The sequence below is a fragment of the Strigops habroptila genome, chromosome 2 (genome assembly GCF_004027225.2).
Source record: "Strigops habroptila isolate Jane chromosome 2, bStrHab1.2.pri, whole genome shotgun sequence".
Taxonomy (NCBI): domain Eukaryota; kingdom Metazoa; phylum Chordata; class Aves; order Psittaciformes; family Psittacidae; genus Strigops; species Strigops habroptila.
The window spans coordinates 42077554-42094973 of record NC_044278.2 but is presented as its reverse complement, the minus strand read 5'-3'; the positions used below and the strand labels follow the sequence as shown (position 1 = coordinate 42094973).

Genomic DNA, 17420 nt, shown 5'->3' with positions numbered 1-17420 from the left:
TGTCACCATATTTTCTTTGAAGCATATAACCACTTTTGAGGTTTGGGTTTTTCCTGCTGTATAAATCTCCCTAAAGCTAAAAGTTTCCTGGGTCATTCTTGACATCTGAAATATCTGATATAAAATAGATACCCAAGGCTTCTATCTCGAAATTTCTTCAGCTTTCCATAGTTTCACATGGGTAATAACTTATTCAAGAAAATGAAAAAGCAAAGTTTCTTACCAAGCAATTCCAGAGCAGGGAGATGCCTGGAGACCCAGCTTGCTTGACTCATTAACTTCCTTACAGAGTAATAAAGGAGGCTCCAGATGGTCAGAATTTTGCGAGAACTGAGATAATTTTCTTTCAGATGAAGAATTTATTTTAAAACTTGAGATAAGACGAAATCTGTGCGTTGCACTTTCCTGCTGCTCGCCATTTGCCATGGCAGGGTATTCACAGGAGCAGAGGGGTTCATTAAGCAGCTCAGAATTGCAAAATCTGTTGGCATGTACCACATAATATTTGACAGCGGCTGCCTGTAAATTACGAAGCAGCTAGTTGGAGCAGCAGCAGCATAATGAAGATTTATGGCTCCAGGACACAGGCTTATGTGGAGAACAGTTGGTAATAAGGGACCAGTTTCTCATTATGCAACCCATGCCTTTTTTTAGGCTGTTGTAGACTCAGTACTTAAATTTGTTACTTTGGAAGGTCTTGCAGTAGACGTTTCTTAGATGAAGTCAGGCATACAAGACATGTCAGGCGTGCTCAATAGGAGAAATTAAATATTCTTCTGTCAGACCAGTTTATAGTCATCCTCTACCACTGAGGGTGTGTTTACTTTAAGCTTTTGTACCATTTCCTCTATTAGTACATCTGAGTATAGTAAAGAATGGCTGCTGTACTTTGTCTAAGACTATCAGCCATTCAGAAGACTTGTCACAGCGATCTGAAAACCCTTCTCAGTCTAGTGACTTGGATAATTTTTCCTGTCTTTGGCCCAGAATGTCCCCTCTTGTGTCTCCTAATCCAAAGGCAACAGGCATGTTGCTTTGGTTCTACTAGTGTGCAACTAGGAGACACGATCTGAAAGTTGTAAGATTATTTTCCTTCTTGATCTGCCACTGTGGATTCTTTTCTTGAAGACAGTAGATGAGCAGATGTTGGTAAATAAACTGATTCAGAAGGCTTTTTCCAGAAGAAAGCTTTAGTTCTGCCAGTTCTCAAGGTCACATGTTGGCTGTGTTTTGGCATTAGAAAGCTTTCAGAGGACAGCTTCATTAAAATTTGCTTGTGGGGATGGAAACTGGGGCCAGCTTGCACTGTTGTGAGGTGTTAGTTGTTCAAATGGAGGGGCCATCCCAGGGGATGTGGAACTGTCAGTGGTGTGCGTGGCTTGTCCTGTGTGTTTTCTGTAAGCACCTTACTTCCCTGTTTCACTTTGCTCTTTATTCTGGTGTCAGTAAATCTCTTTGTAGATGAGAGAATGCTTGATACAGTCCTTGGGGCTGTGGAGGACCCACACAGCAAAAAAACCCCCAACCAAGCAAAGAAACCACAACAGTAATTTTCTCTTAAGGATAGTTTCATATTTAGTCTTGCCATTTAGCCCTTAACCATGTATTGTAGCAGTTCAAGGTCAGGACACTGTTAAAAATTAAGCTAGTTTTTAAATTAATGATACAGAATACCTTAAGTAGGGTCAGTAGCAGAGTAACTGGGTTCCTACTGTTTCTGTGCATAAGTTTTGAAACGGAAAAAAGAGGGACTTGTGTGGCATGTAGTACATAAAGGTAACACAACCCTGTTGGTGTTCAAAGCTAGTCACTTGTAAAGAGCAGGTTATAATTAATCTACTTCTCCTAAGTGGCTGATGAGGGTCTGAGGCACTGGAGCAGGTTGCCCAGAGAACCTGTGGCTGCCCTATCCCTAGCAGTGGTCAAGGTTGGATGGGGGGCTTGGAGCAACCTGATCTAGTGGAAGATGTCCCTGCCTGTGGCAGGGCGCTGGAACTGGATGAACTTTAGGGTCCTTTCCAACCCAAACTGTTCTATGATTCTGTCATGGCTTTGTGGTTCACAGTTACTTTATTTTTTGGAAAACCAGGGTTGGTTTGTCAGGAAATATGGTTAGGGAATGGTAGAATAGGGTTGAAAAGTATAATGGTATGTTGCAGAGATTGTAATTTATTGTAACAAAGCTGTTCCTAGTATTTCAAGTGTGAGACACAACGTGCGCGTGCAGCCTGGTCAGTGCCACCAGGTGGGATTTTCCCTTAGAATGTTCCTGCCTTCATCTGTTCAGGCATGGGAGTGATTATTTTGAGATAGTGAATGGCGTTTTTCCAGATGAGTCCAGTTAAGTATTTAAAAAATCAATTTATTGCTAGGTCTTGTAACTGAAATCTGTGCCTTGCAGCTGTATGTTTGCTTCTGTTTACCACAGTCACCTAAAAACAAAAAAGCCAAAACCTGTTCAGGTTCCTGGGTCCCCAGCTTTCCCGTGCCAGAGGTTTCGTTTGCGCCTCTCCTGCAAACCGGAGAAGTCAATCACCAGGGTTTAGTTTCCTGCACCGTTTGCTCCCTTAGGACCAAGCTCACCAGCAGCCATATGCTGAGGCCAACGCTGCCGGGCTGCTGCGAGGCTGTGGGCTCCCTGTGGCGGTGGAGCAGCCCAGGGCAGTGGTACATGGCCTGAAGCAGCTCAGCTCACCTGCCCCTGCAGATGTGCTCCTAAGCAAGAGCTCCTGTTGATCAGGGCGCTTCAGGCTGCTTTAAAACAGGAGACAGGTTCTTTGCTGTGCACTGGCTGAGGTCACAGTTAGTGGCAGAGTATCAGGCAGGGCAGGAGGTTGAGGTGTTCCCCTCTCAGGTGTGTGACTGGGCTCTTCCAGGTGTTTACTGCTGTGCTGTGATTATTTAATGTAGTTTGATGGGCAGCAAAAGGAATACCCCTGCCTATGGAGATGAGACTTTTATATGATTCCTAAATGTAAATGGAAAGCTGAGCTACCAAAATGGTGGGAGTAAAATGTTGTAAGTAGTAAAAATCCTGGAAGAATTTAAAACCAAGGAAATACTATAGTTGTTTCACAAGCGCTGGCACAAGAACCCTGCCTTGTACTGTAGGAAATCATCCCTGCTGCTTCAGCCACAGTTCATTTCAAACATTCCCCTACATGTTTCACATGCGCTCATATGAATTCACAGGGGGGACTTTCTGACCGCCTCCAGTTGTGCTCTTTGCTGCTGTTTTCAGGGTTTCTGTGGTGCAATGAAACGCCAATTACAAAATCGGAAATGCTTTGCAGTTCATACTGCTGGATTTAAAGTCAATTCCTGATCTAACACGGTGCTTGTTGGCAGTAGAGGAAGAGGCTGCCCCAGGGAGCTGTAGCTCTTGCTTTGTGTCACCTTGCCTGGGAGGGCCTTACCCAGTGATGGTTCTCGTTGTCCCAGGGTTCAGATCCAGCCCGAGTGAACACGGGTCCCTGTTGCCCCTTCCCAGGGCACTGCCAGCAGCAGTGGGGGTGTGTGTGTGCACGCACAGCTGGCACCTACAAGGCGGTGGGATGGTGGACAGGCCTCGGGCATGGTTCCTCGCTGTGGAGGCAGCTCGGCAGAAGAGGAGCAGGACTGCAGCCGGACTGCCCTTCCCGCTCCTGGGAGCATACGAGGACATCTCCCGTGTGTATCTCCCAAGTGATGCAAGACACTGCTCAAACCAGCCCCACATTCACTGTCAGTGATAAAGCTTTTATTACGAGGGAGCATTCTGGTGTAGGCTCTGCCTTTAAATAGCTTCTCTGCCATGCTCGGTGACTTTGAAATTTGCTTATTCTGTAATTAAAAATATCTTTGCTGGGAAGTCCTAAGCTCCCATCTGCTGGTTCAGCTTCTCCCTGCCTGAGACAGGGCTGATCAATAAATAAACAACCTTTTCTAGACCTGCTGCGGCAGTAGCTACCTTCTTACAGAAAGGACAAAGGGAAGGAGTGAAGCAGGAACATTCCAAGCAGGAACATTCAGGCATCAGCCTGACTTAGCTGGAGGAAGAGTCAAGTCCAAAGGCCAGTGTTGGGATTTGTCACTGTGGCTAATGTTTGTTGCAGCAGTTTTGCATAAAGCTGGCACAGCTGCACACCACCTCGCACACGCAAGAACATCACTGCTGCTGCTGGGGGTGGTCCTCGAAGCAGAACCGGGATGGCTGTGGAAGCACTGCCTCCTTCTTCCACTATTTATGAATAGTGGCTCCTGATCCCACTGTGCTGGGGCAGAGGGTGAGGGGGGTCTTAGACCTGCTGGTGACTAAATGCTGCACTGTGCCAGCTGAGGCAGCATTTCCCCACCTTGACCTTGCAGCCAGGAAACGGGGGTTGAAGGCAGTGAGGTGATCCCATCAGAGCAGAGAGCAGCAGCAACTTGTGCAGCGGGGTTTGGGGCAGTTGGTGAAGCTGCTCTAATGGCATTTGGGCAGGGTGTAAAGCCCTGGGTGTACAAAGGATGGGGATAACAAGCACTGTGCTGGCAGTGGGGCTTGTGCTGGGGGTGTGTTTGTGCCAGAGGTGCTGTAAAATGAGGGTGAGAGGCAGCAGTATCTGTGGTACACTGTTTATTTTTCTTGTGGAGCTTGGCTGGTAAATAGGACTGAATTAAAGCAACACCCATGAAAAATAAAACTCAACCGTGACTCAGAAGTGCAAAACTGCCCTCTGTGTGTGCAGAGGCAATGAGGTTCTGGTTTGCTGGAGACAGCACAGGGGGTTGGTGTCTGTACCAGCAGGGCAAAGGCTTCAGCTTGTTGATATCCTAAATGCGACCGAGCGCCTGGTACAGGGTATGGCTTTGTTGCTGGGTGGCCACCTGTGACTCTGAGAAACAGTTTCTGTTTGGCAGAAGCCACTGGTGAGGTTTTGTCTTGTCCCTATTTACATGTCATGGTGCTGTCTTCCACTCAAACCACTGAACAAAGGCTGCTGAGGAGTAAGTTTATGAAATCAGTAAGTTGTGAAACTAAAACAAAATAAAAATGGTAAAAGCCAAGAACAACAAAAACCTGCCGACCTCCATTGCGTTTGGCCATGGCTCATCATATAAACAGCACCAGTGGAGAGCAGACAGTTCCCGTGGTGGAGGAGTGGATTGTGATGGGAAGACTTAGGACTCGCAAAGGATCAGAAAAACTAACAAGTGCATCCCAGGTATGAAATTACAGTAACAGGTTGCCTAAGGCTGAGAATCTTAATTGCATCGCCCCATTGGGCACACAGCTGGCAGCAGCTGAACTAGCCCTGGCTCTCCCTTTGCACTTCCCACCCTATTCCCTGCTCCTCTCTTTTCGCAGCTCTGTGAAGAAGGAACTAACTGGACGCCAGAGGACAAAGCACGCCATGAGATGGAACATCCTTAGTGTTACGGTAGTCCCAGAAGTGTCTGGCAAAATGTTCCCAAAGACAAACTGGTTACCCTGTAGTGTGGGAGGGATGAAAGCTGTAGGAATGAACAGAAGGTGGGGATAATTTGGTGCCTGGTACCGGGGTCTGTAATTTACCTGCCTGGAAAAGCATCTGAAAGGGAAGGAGTGAAAGGAGTTTACCTGCTCGGTCACTGGGGGAGGTGAGGATGGTGGCTGCAAGGGGAACTGCTGCTAGCAGGTCCTACCACCTGCTCAGGCATCTTCTTCTCGTTCCTACAGCTCTTTCCAAGTGTCGCTCAGAGCCCTCCCTCTCCCAGTGTTCCCTGTGCTGCCTGTGGGGGGAACCAGCGGAGTGCTGCCTGGTGCTGCCCACAGCAGTCTGTGTGCCCGGCGGGTTTGCAGCTCCAGGCAGCAGTGGTGCATCCCCCTGCCCAGCCTGCCCGAGGTGGGACAGGCAGGCGGTGGCAGCCTTTACCTGGCCTGGCACGGGGCTGGAGAGCCTCCAGCGTGCCCGTGCACTGAGGCAGGCTTTGCCAGGCAAGCCCAGGGGCAAACTGGCACCGATAATTTGCAGTCCTACCACGATGTCTTCTGTGGTGCTCTGAGCTGCGGGGCAGGGCAGCCTCTGGGGCCAGGCGCCAGCTGAGGGGCTGCACGGTGGAGCCGGGCATCAGGCAGGTCTGGCTTTGCACAGCTGAAGAGACGGGCTAGTGCATTGAGGGGGGGGAAGCTTCACTCATGCTACTCTTGCTGTGGTTCTGCCGGGGGCTGTGCGGGTGTCGTGGACAGAGAAGGAAAACCCCCATGCCTAACCTGTCCTTTCCTTGTCCCTAACTTTTTCTCCACATGAGGGTGGATGCCTTGGGACCGTCTCCAGGACAGGGTGTCTGTGAACAGGAGTTTGGTAAGAAATTTAACCATCTGAGTAGCATGCGGTGACAGCAGCGCTGTTGTGCTCGTCATTTGGTGACACGTAGCTGGGAGCAGCAGGGTTTCCGAGGAGGCTGTGTCCTGAGGCCTTGGGCTCCTGTGTGTTGTTCAGAATTCACTAGTAAAGATTGCCAACATCTTCAAACTATGTAATTCCTGCAACACACTCCAGCTAGGGCTGTGTTTTCATTTACTTTCCTGCCTCCGAAGTGCAAAGCCAGGGAGCAAACCAGAAGTTATCAGGTGGCTGTTCAGGCACTGGGAACATGGAGAGCGATTTGATAAAGCAAATACAGCCCAACTCTACATACACCCTGTACAGAGGCTTGGTCAACAAGCAGCATTCAGTAGCTTCAACGTACTAAATGGATTCCCACCAACTCAGCTGGAGGGCTCTCCATTTCACTGGCGTGGTCTGAGGTCTGGGCCCGATCTTGCTGAAAAAGAAGTAAAGTTTCATCCCATTTCTGAATGTACTCGCTGCAGCAGCGCCATTCCTTCTTCACATGCCAGAAGAGCTCGGGGTTAGCAGGGTCCGGTATGGCTGCATCTTCTCCATCCACACGCTGCAGCCGTTGCTTGCCTATGTGCTGGGTCCAGCAGGGCTCCCCCGCCAGCCCTGCTCGGTGCAGAGCTCCCTGGCCCGGCCGCAGCAGCTGTAGGCAGCGAGACGTGGACAGGAGCCTGCACAAAGGTGTATGTTTTCTGTCAGACCCTGCTTCCGTGTCTGGCAAGCACTGCTGGCTGGGCCACCAGGCACCGGGGGGAGGGGGGATGGGATAAGCTCTTCCTGAGATCTCCCTTGCTGTGCTCCAGTCTGCTTTCGGCATCTTCCAGAGCACGTTTCCCGCTGTCAGAGATAGCCCTGATGTTCCTCGTGCTTCTCCCCATCCAGTGGTTGAGTTTGTGGCTTGTTCTTCTGTCTCATGGTTAAAAAAATATATCTTTATTTTACTTTTCATCCTCGTCTCCCTCGCTCATGCTGCTGAGGGAGGCAGAGGCAGCTTTTGGAGAAGATGGAGGAGAGGCTTTATTGAAGACCCAGGGTGGAGATGGAGAACGGGACGGTGAGCGGCCTCGTGTGGGACTGCTGTTGGGGCTCTGCCGGGGAGAAAAAGCCTGGAGCATTCGGCCACTTCGTTCCTGGAACATCTGCTTCTGCAAAAGCAAAGTGAACAGATGCTCTCTGAGTAGTGCAGAGAAGGTATTTATGTCTGGGGGCAGGCAAGGGCTGCGCCGCACCCTGCCTCTTGCCTGGGGGAGAGCAGAGAGACAGAGGATAGCCTTCTGCTCTGAAGCATGGCCAGTCCAGCCCACACTTAGCCTTTGCCTCTTCTGCTGTGCTCATGATAATGCCCATGTTCATGTGACAAGAGGTTTTTAGACTGGACACCCCTAGTGTGAGAACACTGTGTGTATTGTCCTAAACCAGCTAGGAAAAACTCCCCTTGGATTTCTTTGTACGTGTTGGTCACACTGGCTCAAAAAGTCAGTTTTCTACCTGAGCTTCAAACATTCCTTGTTCCAGGACCTTTTCCTTTTAGTGTGCTGGGACATACCACCCATCTCCCGCTGAGCTTCCTGGCTGGCCCAGCCTTTTTTCCTCCTTCTCTGCGCAGGGGAGGCAGCCACTTCCCAGCTACCTGGAGCTGGCACCACCCAAACCCTGAACTGGGGGTGGGAATGTTCAGAATTCAGGTGCCTGTTGAAGAGAAACACGTGCAGGCTGTGTTCTGCTTTGGGCTCTTTATTGTCGTTTTTGCTTTGCGGAGCTGAGTGGAGGTCTGCCAGTGCTGGTGGGGTGGAGGAGACCACCTCTCCAGTCAAGCAGTCTGCCACACTAAGGCAAAGGCTGCTGCTTGGTAGCACCTACGTTGCCTTGCTGGGCTGGGTTACAGGAGGTCTGGCCTGTGCTGCTGCTGCTGCTGCAGGCTTCATGGGCAAAATGCGAGTGCCCCGCTGCTTCTTCTGGGGGTGGGGAACAAGAAGCCTCAGCATCGGCTGCAGTACTGCAGGTTGGCTCATAGGCGATGCTCGGCTGGAATGGAAGAGCCAGCCCAGACAAAGTTAAACTGATGCTCTGAGGGCAAAATAAATTGAGGTCTGAGAGCAAAATACTTGTGCAGGATGTACTCTGGTTTTGCCTGCTTGGGCAGCTGCAGCCCACAGGCTTGCTCAGCTTGAGTTTCCATTTTGTTCCTCCTCCCTTTCCCCTGCAGCGACTCTGCTCCGTGATGACCTTCCTCCCAGCCAAGGAGCATGTGGCTGCCCATCTTGCTCTTCCTCCCACTCTTTGAAATGCAGTATTCCCTGCCAGCAGAGGGGCGGATGCAAGGTTTTCCCATCCGGTGTTGCTAATCCTGGGGGCTAATGACTGAGCACAGCTACAAAACTTAACTGTTCCTCTGTGAGCTCCCTTATACAGTTTTTATCTTTATCACATTGGCTTTTATTAACTTAAGTTTTAGAGCCTAGATGTCGCTGCAGTGCAGAACGATAGGACACTTGCTGCCTGGAACCACAGTTAGCAGTGCTCTCACACATAGACCCATGGCACGTAACCTACCCCTGTGCTACTGCTAGGTCCAGAATAGTCAAGGCTTGCTACAATCTCAATAGTTAGCAGATGGTGGTTGCTCCTGAGAAGTGGTGCCAGGAAGCATTTGGATGGGGGAGGGCTTCTGCTGCTGAGAGCTGTGAGGATGTCACCAGGACTGGCAAAGCCCTGGAGCCTATTTGAAATTCAGTGGTAGGACTGCGAAGTTGCTCTCTAGATCACAGAAACTGAGGTTTTGTTGCTTCATTTAGTCTGTTTCATTGTCTCACTGAAGATAACCCCCAACAAAAAAAAAGATGTTTGATATGAAATATCTTCTTCCTGGACAAGCAAAACACTTTGACGCTCCTGCCCTGGCACCTCATCAGTCAGCCTCTTCAGGAAGCTCAGTGACATTGTGATGTTTCATGGTGGTGTGCTACCGGTGCTGGAGGAGACTGAGGTGTCCCAACTTGGCCGGTATGCCATGTGGCAGGGGGAACTTGACTGTACCTCAGGTTACGTGGTCAAGGGATGGAAAGGAGAATCTCCCCTTCCTGCTAAGGCCCTCAGCCAGGCTGTAGGACACCTGCTTCCCAGTCCTTGCTTCAGCAAAGAGCTTGTTGCTTGAACAAGCTGGTGCACTCACACCTTCAGCAGGGTAAGTGCCCGCTCAGTCCTAAGATAATGCTTTGCTTTTGGCAAACTTGCTACTGGGCAAAAATGTTTTGCCTATTTCTGAATTTTACTGCCTGGATGTTGATATTCTTTTGGTTTACGGAACAAGTGCCAGTTGGGCGTTATAGAGAAATTCTTTCCTGTGAGGGTGATGAGGCCCTGGCACAGGTTGCCCAGAGAAGCTGTGGCTGCCCCATCCCTGCAGTGTTCAAGGCCAGGCTGGATGGGGCTTGGAGCAACCTGGTCTAGTTGGAGGTGTCCCTGCCCATGGTAGGGAGTTGGAACTAGATGATCTTAAGGTCCCTTCCAACCCAAACCATTCTATGGTTCCATGACTCATGCTTTTGAGCGGCCGATTCTTTCAAGGCCGTGCTCAGGTCCAGGCTGTGGATGCACAGTGTGGCCTAAACACCGTCCCTGGGTTCTAGTTGCAACCTGCAGGATTTGCGAGCCCTTGCTGATGTCTGAGGTGATGCAGCTGTCTGCAACCATCCCCAGCTCCCTCTGTGCACTGCATAGAGAGAAGCCGGCCCTTTGAAGGGACACTCCTGAGGGAGACTGGCATGGAAACCCTGCCCTGTGAGCTTAGCTTCTCTCTGCTGACCTAAGCGCAGCTGCCTGCTCCTGTGTGTCTGAGGGGGGCTGGAATGAACCCTACTACTTTCCACTTCCCTGGAGCCACGTCTCTGCCATTACGTCCTCTGTGCTGTGTGGTCATCCTCTCTCATGCCAGAATGAAAGTTTTGTGCCACATTAATTGTTGTTTCTGACCCTTCTGTGACTCTCTTGCAGAAAAACTACATGCAGGGGCTTGCACAGGTGGGCAGAATTGCCAATGAATTATAGAGATCTTGACATTTGAAAACTGACATTTTGACCTTTTTCACAAATGGGCATTTTTCTGTGGGCTACGTGGCCCTTTTAGAAAATTGATGCTAGCATAAAGTGTATTATAATAATTATTTGTGAAATAATAATAGCATATTAATGGTATGCAAATTACTGATCTAGGAATCCAGCATGCCCACAAAGATTCCTGTACTTTTAATGTCAACATTAAAAGCAACATCTAACTAACAGTGATAAGGCAAATTAATGTTAATAACAGTTTTGACACTAATAGCAAGTTATCATTATTTTAAAAGTCTTTCCTGTTGCCGAGGCTCAAACTGGTTTTAAAAAAGCCACACCACCTCTCAGCTCGCTGTCACTGACGCTTTTCCTATAACACTGTCAGGAGATTTCACTCCTCTTGTTCTTAGCAAAGGTCTCTGTGATTGCAACAGATTTCCCGCTCCGTGGTCAAATGCTAACTTGGGAAACAGGAGGCCAGCCCCAGCTCTTAAGAGACCGTTGCAGAGCAGCTTTTCTCTAATCAAATTTGGTAAAATGTTTTATCAGCAAAGGGTTTCTAAAAATGCCACCAGCGTGCAGAGTTGAGTGGGTAGAGCCAGGGAATGGGATCAAGGCTTTAAAATTCTTTTCCTCTTTCTGCACAGGCAAACTTGTCTCACCTCCTCTGAGTTTCATGTGCTCTGTCAGCATTAGTTTTATTTATCCAGCACCTATGGCCACAGGACCATCCCACATGAGGAACACTCGCTGAGCTCTATGGAGAATAACTTAGAGAAGAAGCTTCAAGTAGATGTGGTCAATGCAGGTAAACCTGGGCTCTTCATCAGAAGAGTTGCTCTCTTCCCCTCCCCAAGGAAAATAAGCTATTTGGTTATATGGCTGGGACTTAAGTTATTCAGAGAGCACCTGCCTTTGCATGGGACAGATGTTATAAAGAGATTATAGATATGCAGTTTCTGTTCTGAAGCCTTCACAGCCTAATTTGAGGCTTTTCTCAACTGAGTGGTAATCAATATGGCATGTTGTAGCAGAGAAAAGATGAGAACTCCAGTAAGAGGCAGGTACTATGTTACGTGCTTTAGCGGCACTGAGTTGTGACACGGCTGCGATGTGGGCTACTTAATTCACCAGAGCTCTGTGACTCTTCATGAGGGTTTGTTATTAAACAAAACCTCTACTGAGATCCTTTTAACACAAGCTACCTTTTGTGATGGGAAGTTGTTCAGGTATGAAGTGATAAGAGTGACTTGAGAGAACATTATGTGTGTGTTTGCTCTTTAAAAATATTCCAATAGTATCTGCTTCGTTAGTCTGAAACTGTTCTTTCTGGCTCGCTGCCGCTATTGACATTTTGCCTCAGATTGTAATCCATGAGCAGTGAAAGCTTTTGCGCAAGCCTCCTGCAAAGGGTTTGCTTTCAAGTGAGGAGGCAGATGCCTGGCTGTCTGCGCACCACGGTCTGAAAATGTACCTCTGAAGCATCCTACTGTTCTGCAGGATTATTTGTCTAGCTCTGACTCTGCTCCCCTCAGTTCACCCTGCAGTGCTTGCTGCTCTCCTCTGTGCTCGCTCACATTTCCTTAAACAGAGCAATAGCTTTGCTTAGAGCTTGCAACTAGAGCAGCACATCTGAGATGATGCCTGTACTGGAGGGTCTGGTTGGGGCCTGGGTTTTCACCAGAACACAGACAGATGCACAGAGAGAGCTTGCAGGAAAAGGACTGACTCCCAACAGGAAGGTCTGGGAAGGCCTAAGAACAAATAAATTCTACATATAAATTAAGCTTTGCTACTGGTTTCAATGTAGTAAGGGGAAGTAGTACAAAAAGACAAAGTTTCTCAAGGTTTGGCAAGCTATCAGAACTGAAAGATGGAGGCCAGGACTCTTTTGGGGCTCTGAAGTGTCACCAACTCACTGCTCACTCAGTGCATGACTTTGGTTTGAGCAGGTGAAGCCCCAGGGTTTCTCCCCAGAAGGATGCTCTTGCAGACCCTCCACTGCCTTTCCAAGGCACCTGAGGGCCTTTGGTAAATGGGCTCTGTGGAGCCAGCATGTACTGAGGAGAGCTTTCAAAGAGCTTCAGTTCCTAAGCCTTCCCTGCAGCCAGTTAGATGAGCCTGGCCACTTGATGTGTAAAATCATTTCTTGGAAATTTAAATCAGTAGTTTTTCGAGTTAGAAAAGTGTCATTTTCTACTGCTGAGTACAGAGCATGAAAAGAACTTTTGAAAAACCTTTTGATGGTCTTGTTTCCCTCACCACTTCCAGTGTATGATCCCTCTCTGATGTCTCTGTGGTCCCATTTAGTGCTAATGGGGACAACAGACTGTATTGGTCTGTTTGCTTGTATGTTGATGTTACACAGCTCTACTGAATGCAGTACCACATTCAGCGTCACACCTTGACAAAAGATAGAAATTATCCCAAAGAAGCAACAGTCAGAAGTGGCATATCCTCCCACTGCAGTATTGGCACGCATTATTGGATTCAGCAAGCAGGTTTGGTGTTATCCTACTGTGTTGGCTTTCAAAACAAAGACTGCAGCAAAAGAATCTGCTCTTGATCTGTGTTACGGAGGAGAAATAAAAGCCACCCAGACTTCCTAGAATGGCAGAATACCTACCAAGGCTCCATCGGGTCCAAACAGCTCTAAAAAGTTGCCAATAAATTCCCTTGACTTTTCTTCCCATTTCTGAATGAGGTCATGGCTCTTCTCTTCCACCTTGTAAACAAATTCTTTTGATTTTTCCTCCACATTCTTGACTTTTTCTTTCATTTTGTCCACTTGGTTTTGAAAGCGGTATTTCTTCTCCTGTTTTAAAAGTGCAGACAGAGATTAATATATAGGGACTTGGAAATTAATTAGCCACTGCCAGTTGAGAAGAAGAAACAAATTGCACTCATGTATCCTAATACATATGGCCTTGGTTAACTATTCCCATGTTATTTTTATAAATGCAAATGTAACATTTGTGGAACGAAGTGCAGAAGGTACATATTGAAAAGACTGTGCTGGGTGATTACTGAATTTAATCCACTGCATGACTCTTTCCATATTTTCAAACTGAATGCACTTTGGAAATTCTATGAATCTTGTGAAGGATACAAGTGAGAAATTAACAGCTCAAACTTAGCAGTAAGCAAAAGGCAAATCTCCCTGGGTTTCCTAGCAAATGCAGCCTGCTGCTGACTTGCCAGCCTGGATGTTAACTTAGACCAAAATGTCTCTTTGGTTGGGTTTCTGCAGAGCAGAAGGAAAACTCGCTTCAAGAGCTTCTGGCTGCAACAAAGATGTGTGTAGGCGAGTGCCCTGTGGCCAGCAAACTTCATAAAAAAAGACAGTAAACTCCTAATTGACAAGTAATGCAGAAAAAGAGAGGGACAGAGAAGATAATGTTAGGGAGCTCTCATCAGGCCAAGCTTCTAAAATACTTCAGGGTTAAAGGGCTTTTGTCTTTTCGGAAAGCTTCTGTACTCCACAAACATACACAGCTAATGCTGTGCCCTTGAAGGTGTAATGGGCTCTGTGGCAGCACAGATCGCTATCAGCTTTTAATGTCCTGTGAACTTAATTCAATGGGCCCTTGAATTTACTTTTAAAAGAAGTAATGTCTAGTGCTGAGGTGGGTTTTATTCTAGCTCATGAGCCGCTAGAAGAACTGTCTTTGCAGGCCACAAGGCCAAAGAAAATCCTCAAAGTCCAAAGAAATCAAACTCATTTTACACCTAATAGGTGATCAACCCTTCCTTTAGTGAGGAAACCAGCACTATTCTGCCTTTGTGAAATCCTGTGGTTTTAACTTTGAAACGCACACAATCTGTGGTGCAAATTACTATTTCTGTGTTTAAATTACTATAAGCTAAATAACCAACTGCCAGGAGGGACTTCAGGATACATCAGTGTCTGAGGCTGGGGAAGTATACTCTATGTGACAGTATCTTAACCTTAGAGCTGCTAAAGGATGAATTTGAGAACTCCCAAGTGGTGCAGCATGCCTGAATTTCATGGATATTTGCAATAGTGATCCTTCTGGGTGGAATACTTACAAGCAGGATTTGTAGAGGTGTAGAAGGCTGAAAAAAAAAAGCCCAGTGAAATAAAAAATTTGTGCCCTGTGATCTGTTGTTTACCTGTCAGACTTCAAAACAATAATCCAGTACACAAAACCCTTATGAAATGACACAATTCAGTCCATCACAAGGGGTTTCCCAGGACCAGGGAAGGAGGTGGGAAGTCCTGCTGCAAGTCAGCCCAATTACAAGGAAGATTTCAGTTATGTGGGTTATCTCGAGGCCTTAAGACTTGAAACAGAAAATGAAGGAAAGTAAACTTTTATTTCTGTCAAGTGTTTACTCCTCACTGGAGTGTAAGGTGCAATTCTGTATATGGAAGCTGAATAATTTGAGCCATCCTTTCAAATGGTGCTCTTGCCCCACAATTGCAGCTGCTGATTTCTTCAGCATTATTTATGTACCAGCTACCTAACACACTTCCTTGTCCTTTAAAAACTATTTTAGCTTTCTCTAGTAATCACACTGCTCAGTGGTTGGTTTGGTGTATTTTTTTGTTGCAATGTAGAGAAAGTTTGGGTATCACAATATTTGCTTTCTGTGCTGTCTTCTCATAATGGGAATAAAGAAAGAAATTGTGCCTTGGGTGAGTGGTTGAGAAGCCTGCAGTGGTGGGGTGGGCTCCTTCCTAGTCTGTCATTAAACCACCTACAGCTGAAGGAGGAAGGGGGAGCAGCAGCTTTGTTACAAACATAAAAGCGTAAGATGGAAATGAAGCTGCTAATTAATAGGAGCAATTAAAGCAACCCTCAGCTTAGCAGTTTCTTTTAAATTAAGTTCTTCCTAGCTATTTTAAAAGCAGCAGGAGGAAGATATTCTTTCTTAAGCTTTATTCTACATTCAGGGTCCTAGGAAGAGTGTCTCAGAAGCAAATACAGGTCCGTGTACTTACGTTTATAAAACTAACATTGAGCTCTTTGGCGGTGTATCCTCGTTGGAGGTTGCGCCGGGCATACACGTCGTAGTCCCGGACGATCCTTGTGATGATATCAGACGTGGAGATACCTTCGGTTCTCTGTGTTGGTACAAACATTCCTGAGCAAAGTGGGAAAAGAAAGCCCACTGAGAAAGCACGCTAGGACCAGGCACTGCGGCAGGTGGCTGAGGACGAACACAAAAATGCCTGACCAAAGGTAAGAGACTTGCAATTCTACCTGTTTTATTCTTAGTTCTTTCCTGGTTTCCCTGTGTGAGCTTAGGGAAGGCACTGGAAGATACTGAACTGCTATACTGTTCATTTTCCCTCAAGTCTTCAGAGAGAAGCTTTAGAAAGGCTACAACTTGCCCTCTTCACAGTGTCGTCTGTGATGTGGAAGTTATTAGACTGGCAGGGGCTCCCGAGCTGGGAAGGCTAAACCTCGCAGCTGTGGCAATTCACTGAGCAGTTCTTTCCATAAGTGTATTATTTAATGTTATTTAGTGTTACATAAAGGAGCCGGGGGTTGGCTTCCACTCACGCTGTCAATAGGGCATTTGCTGCTCTCCTGCGTATTTTCACTTTCTCCTCCACTCTTGTACTGCAGCATCTGACAGTCTTTGTTCTGCTGAGTAAAACAGACCAGCCTCTGGCCTTAGCCAAAGCCAGGAAGTGCCTTCAGGTAAAAGACGCTTTACAAGAACTGGAAAACACCCTGGAGGTGCCAGTAGCTTGTAACAGAAAGGTGAAGCATAATGGTAGTGTGAACAAACATGGATATACCACAGGGACTAGGGGTATTAATCTCCATAGCCCCCATTTCATGTCCACTGGGCCATGTCAGTAGCTGCATAACCTCTCTCCCTGCTCCAACAGATCAGTCCCTAAGAAAAATGGCCACTTATTAATAGTGCTTGTATTTTCATCAACACAGCTGGGGTATATATTGCTTTTTAATTGCTCCTCATCAAGACAGGATCACTTGAACTGTTAATGCAAGTCACAAAGGCAATAATAGCAGAGTGCTAGCACACCTTGGTTTTGTAGTTATTTAGGGCTACAAAAAATTCTCTCACAGGTAATTGCAACATCAAGCTGCTGATGAGAGGGAGCTGTGAGATAAGACTGGAAATGGTTTTGCAAAAAAAAGTAGTGCTTTGTCTTAAAAGTGTGCTATAGCTACCGGCAAATTAATCCTCCCATGTTCTTGAAGTAGGCAGGCATTGCTATCTAATTTCATAGGGTTAGAAAAAGATCTGGAGAAGGAATCAAGCAGCTTAGCAGTCTCTTGTGATTAACTGCTATGTGATAGTTTTTCTTTCTGATCTCTAATTAATACTCTGCTAAAAAATAGATTATTTTAATCACGCGCAGAGAGGTTTCCCTGATCGTGCTTTTTAGGCTTGCAGCAGTCACTCAGAAAACTATTTTTGGAAGCAGTGAAACCCACTTTGAGCCAGAAGCCTTTATAGATAAGAGCTACAAGAATACATGAACAAAATCCAAACTCTACTCTTGCTAAGTCAAAAGCAGAATTCTCTTTAAGTAGGTGCACAAACCCATGTATGAGAACATTACCTTTTGTCACTGATTTTGCTTTTATATGCTTCACATGTTGCACTGATTCATGTTTTCCAAACTAACTGTTCACAGATGTGCAGAGGTTTAGTCAGCGCACAGTTACCCAGCTCACCATCCCTGTGCCCTCCCACCCACTGAAGGGAGTGGGGAAATGGGAGCCCATAGGACTCTACACAAGGAGCTCCACAGTTCCCATCTGCTTCTGTGCTCCCCAACAACCTGATGTGGAAAAATGGGAGTAATCATTGCCTAGAGAAGTCAGCTGGTGCTGGCTCTGAAACTGTAGGACAGCAGTTCCCAAAGGAGGGTTGTGAGTCGGACAGCACAGTGAGGTTTGCAAGTAGAAAAAGATCAAGAACTGCTGCTATAAAAAGCTTATTCTTTCAGCTCAGGTCAATACGTGGTCTACTGCTGTCATTGTATAGCTTGAGAAGGTCACTTTGCATGACAAA

The 17420-nt window shown here is 47.0% G+C and overlaps 1 protein-coding gene and 1 long non-coding RNA gene across 5 annotated transcripts in view; one reads left to right on the top strand and one right to left on the bottom strand.

The window, feature by feature from the left end:
• The first annotated feature begins 244 nt into the window (after positions 1-244).
• LOC115602879 lies at positions 245-16799 on the top strand. The gene is made up of 3 exons (XR_003989726.1): positions 245-708; positions 7531-7535; positions 16789-16799. It is a non-coding gene; the product is annotated as an uncharacterized LOC115602879 (long non-coding RNA).
• The window catches only part of PCYT1B (phosphate cytidylyltransferase 1, choline, beta), a 34375-nt gene continuing 19296 nt past the window's right edge, over positions 2342-17420 (bottom strand). For 3 of the 4 annotated variants that reach the window (XM_030474288.1, XM_030474303.1, XM_030474313.1), the window contains exons 6-8: positions 15364-15506; positions 13024-13212; positions 2342-7489 (exon numbers count right to left, since the gene is read on the bottom strand). In XM_030474288.1, the coding sequence (XP_030330148.1) occupies positions 7283-7489; positions 13024-13212; positions 15364-15506 (539 nt within the window). In that variant the 3' untranslated portion in view covers positions 2342-7282. Of the gene's footprint in view, positions 7490-8062; positions 8370-13023; positions 13213-15363; positions 15507-17420 lie in introns of those variants that run through there. The other variant, XM_030474296.1, reaches the window with a different exon arrangement.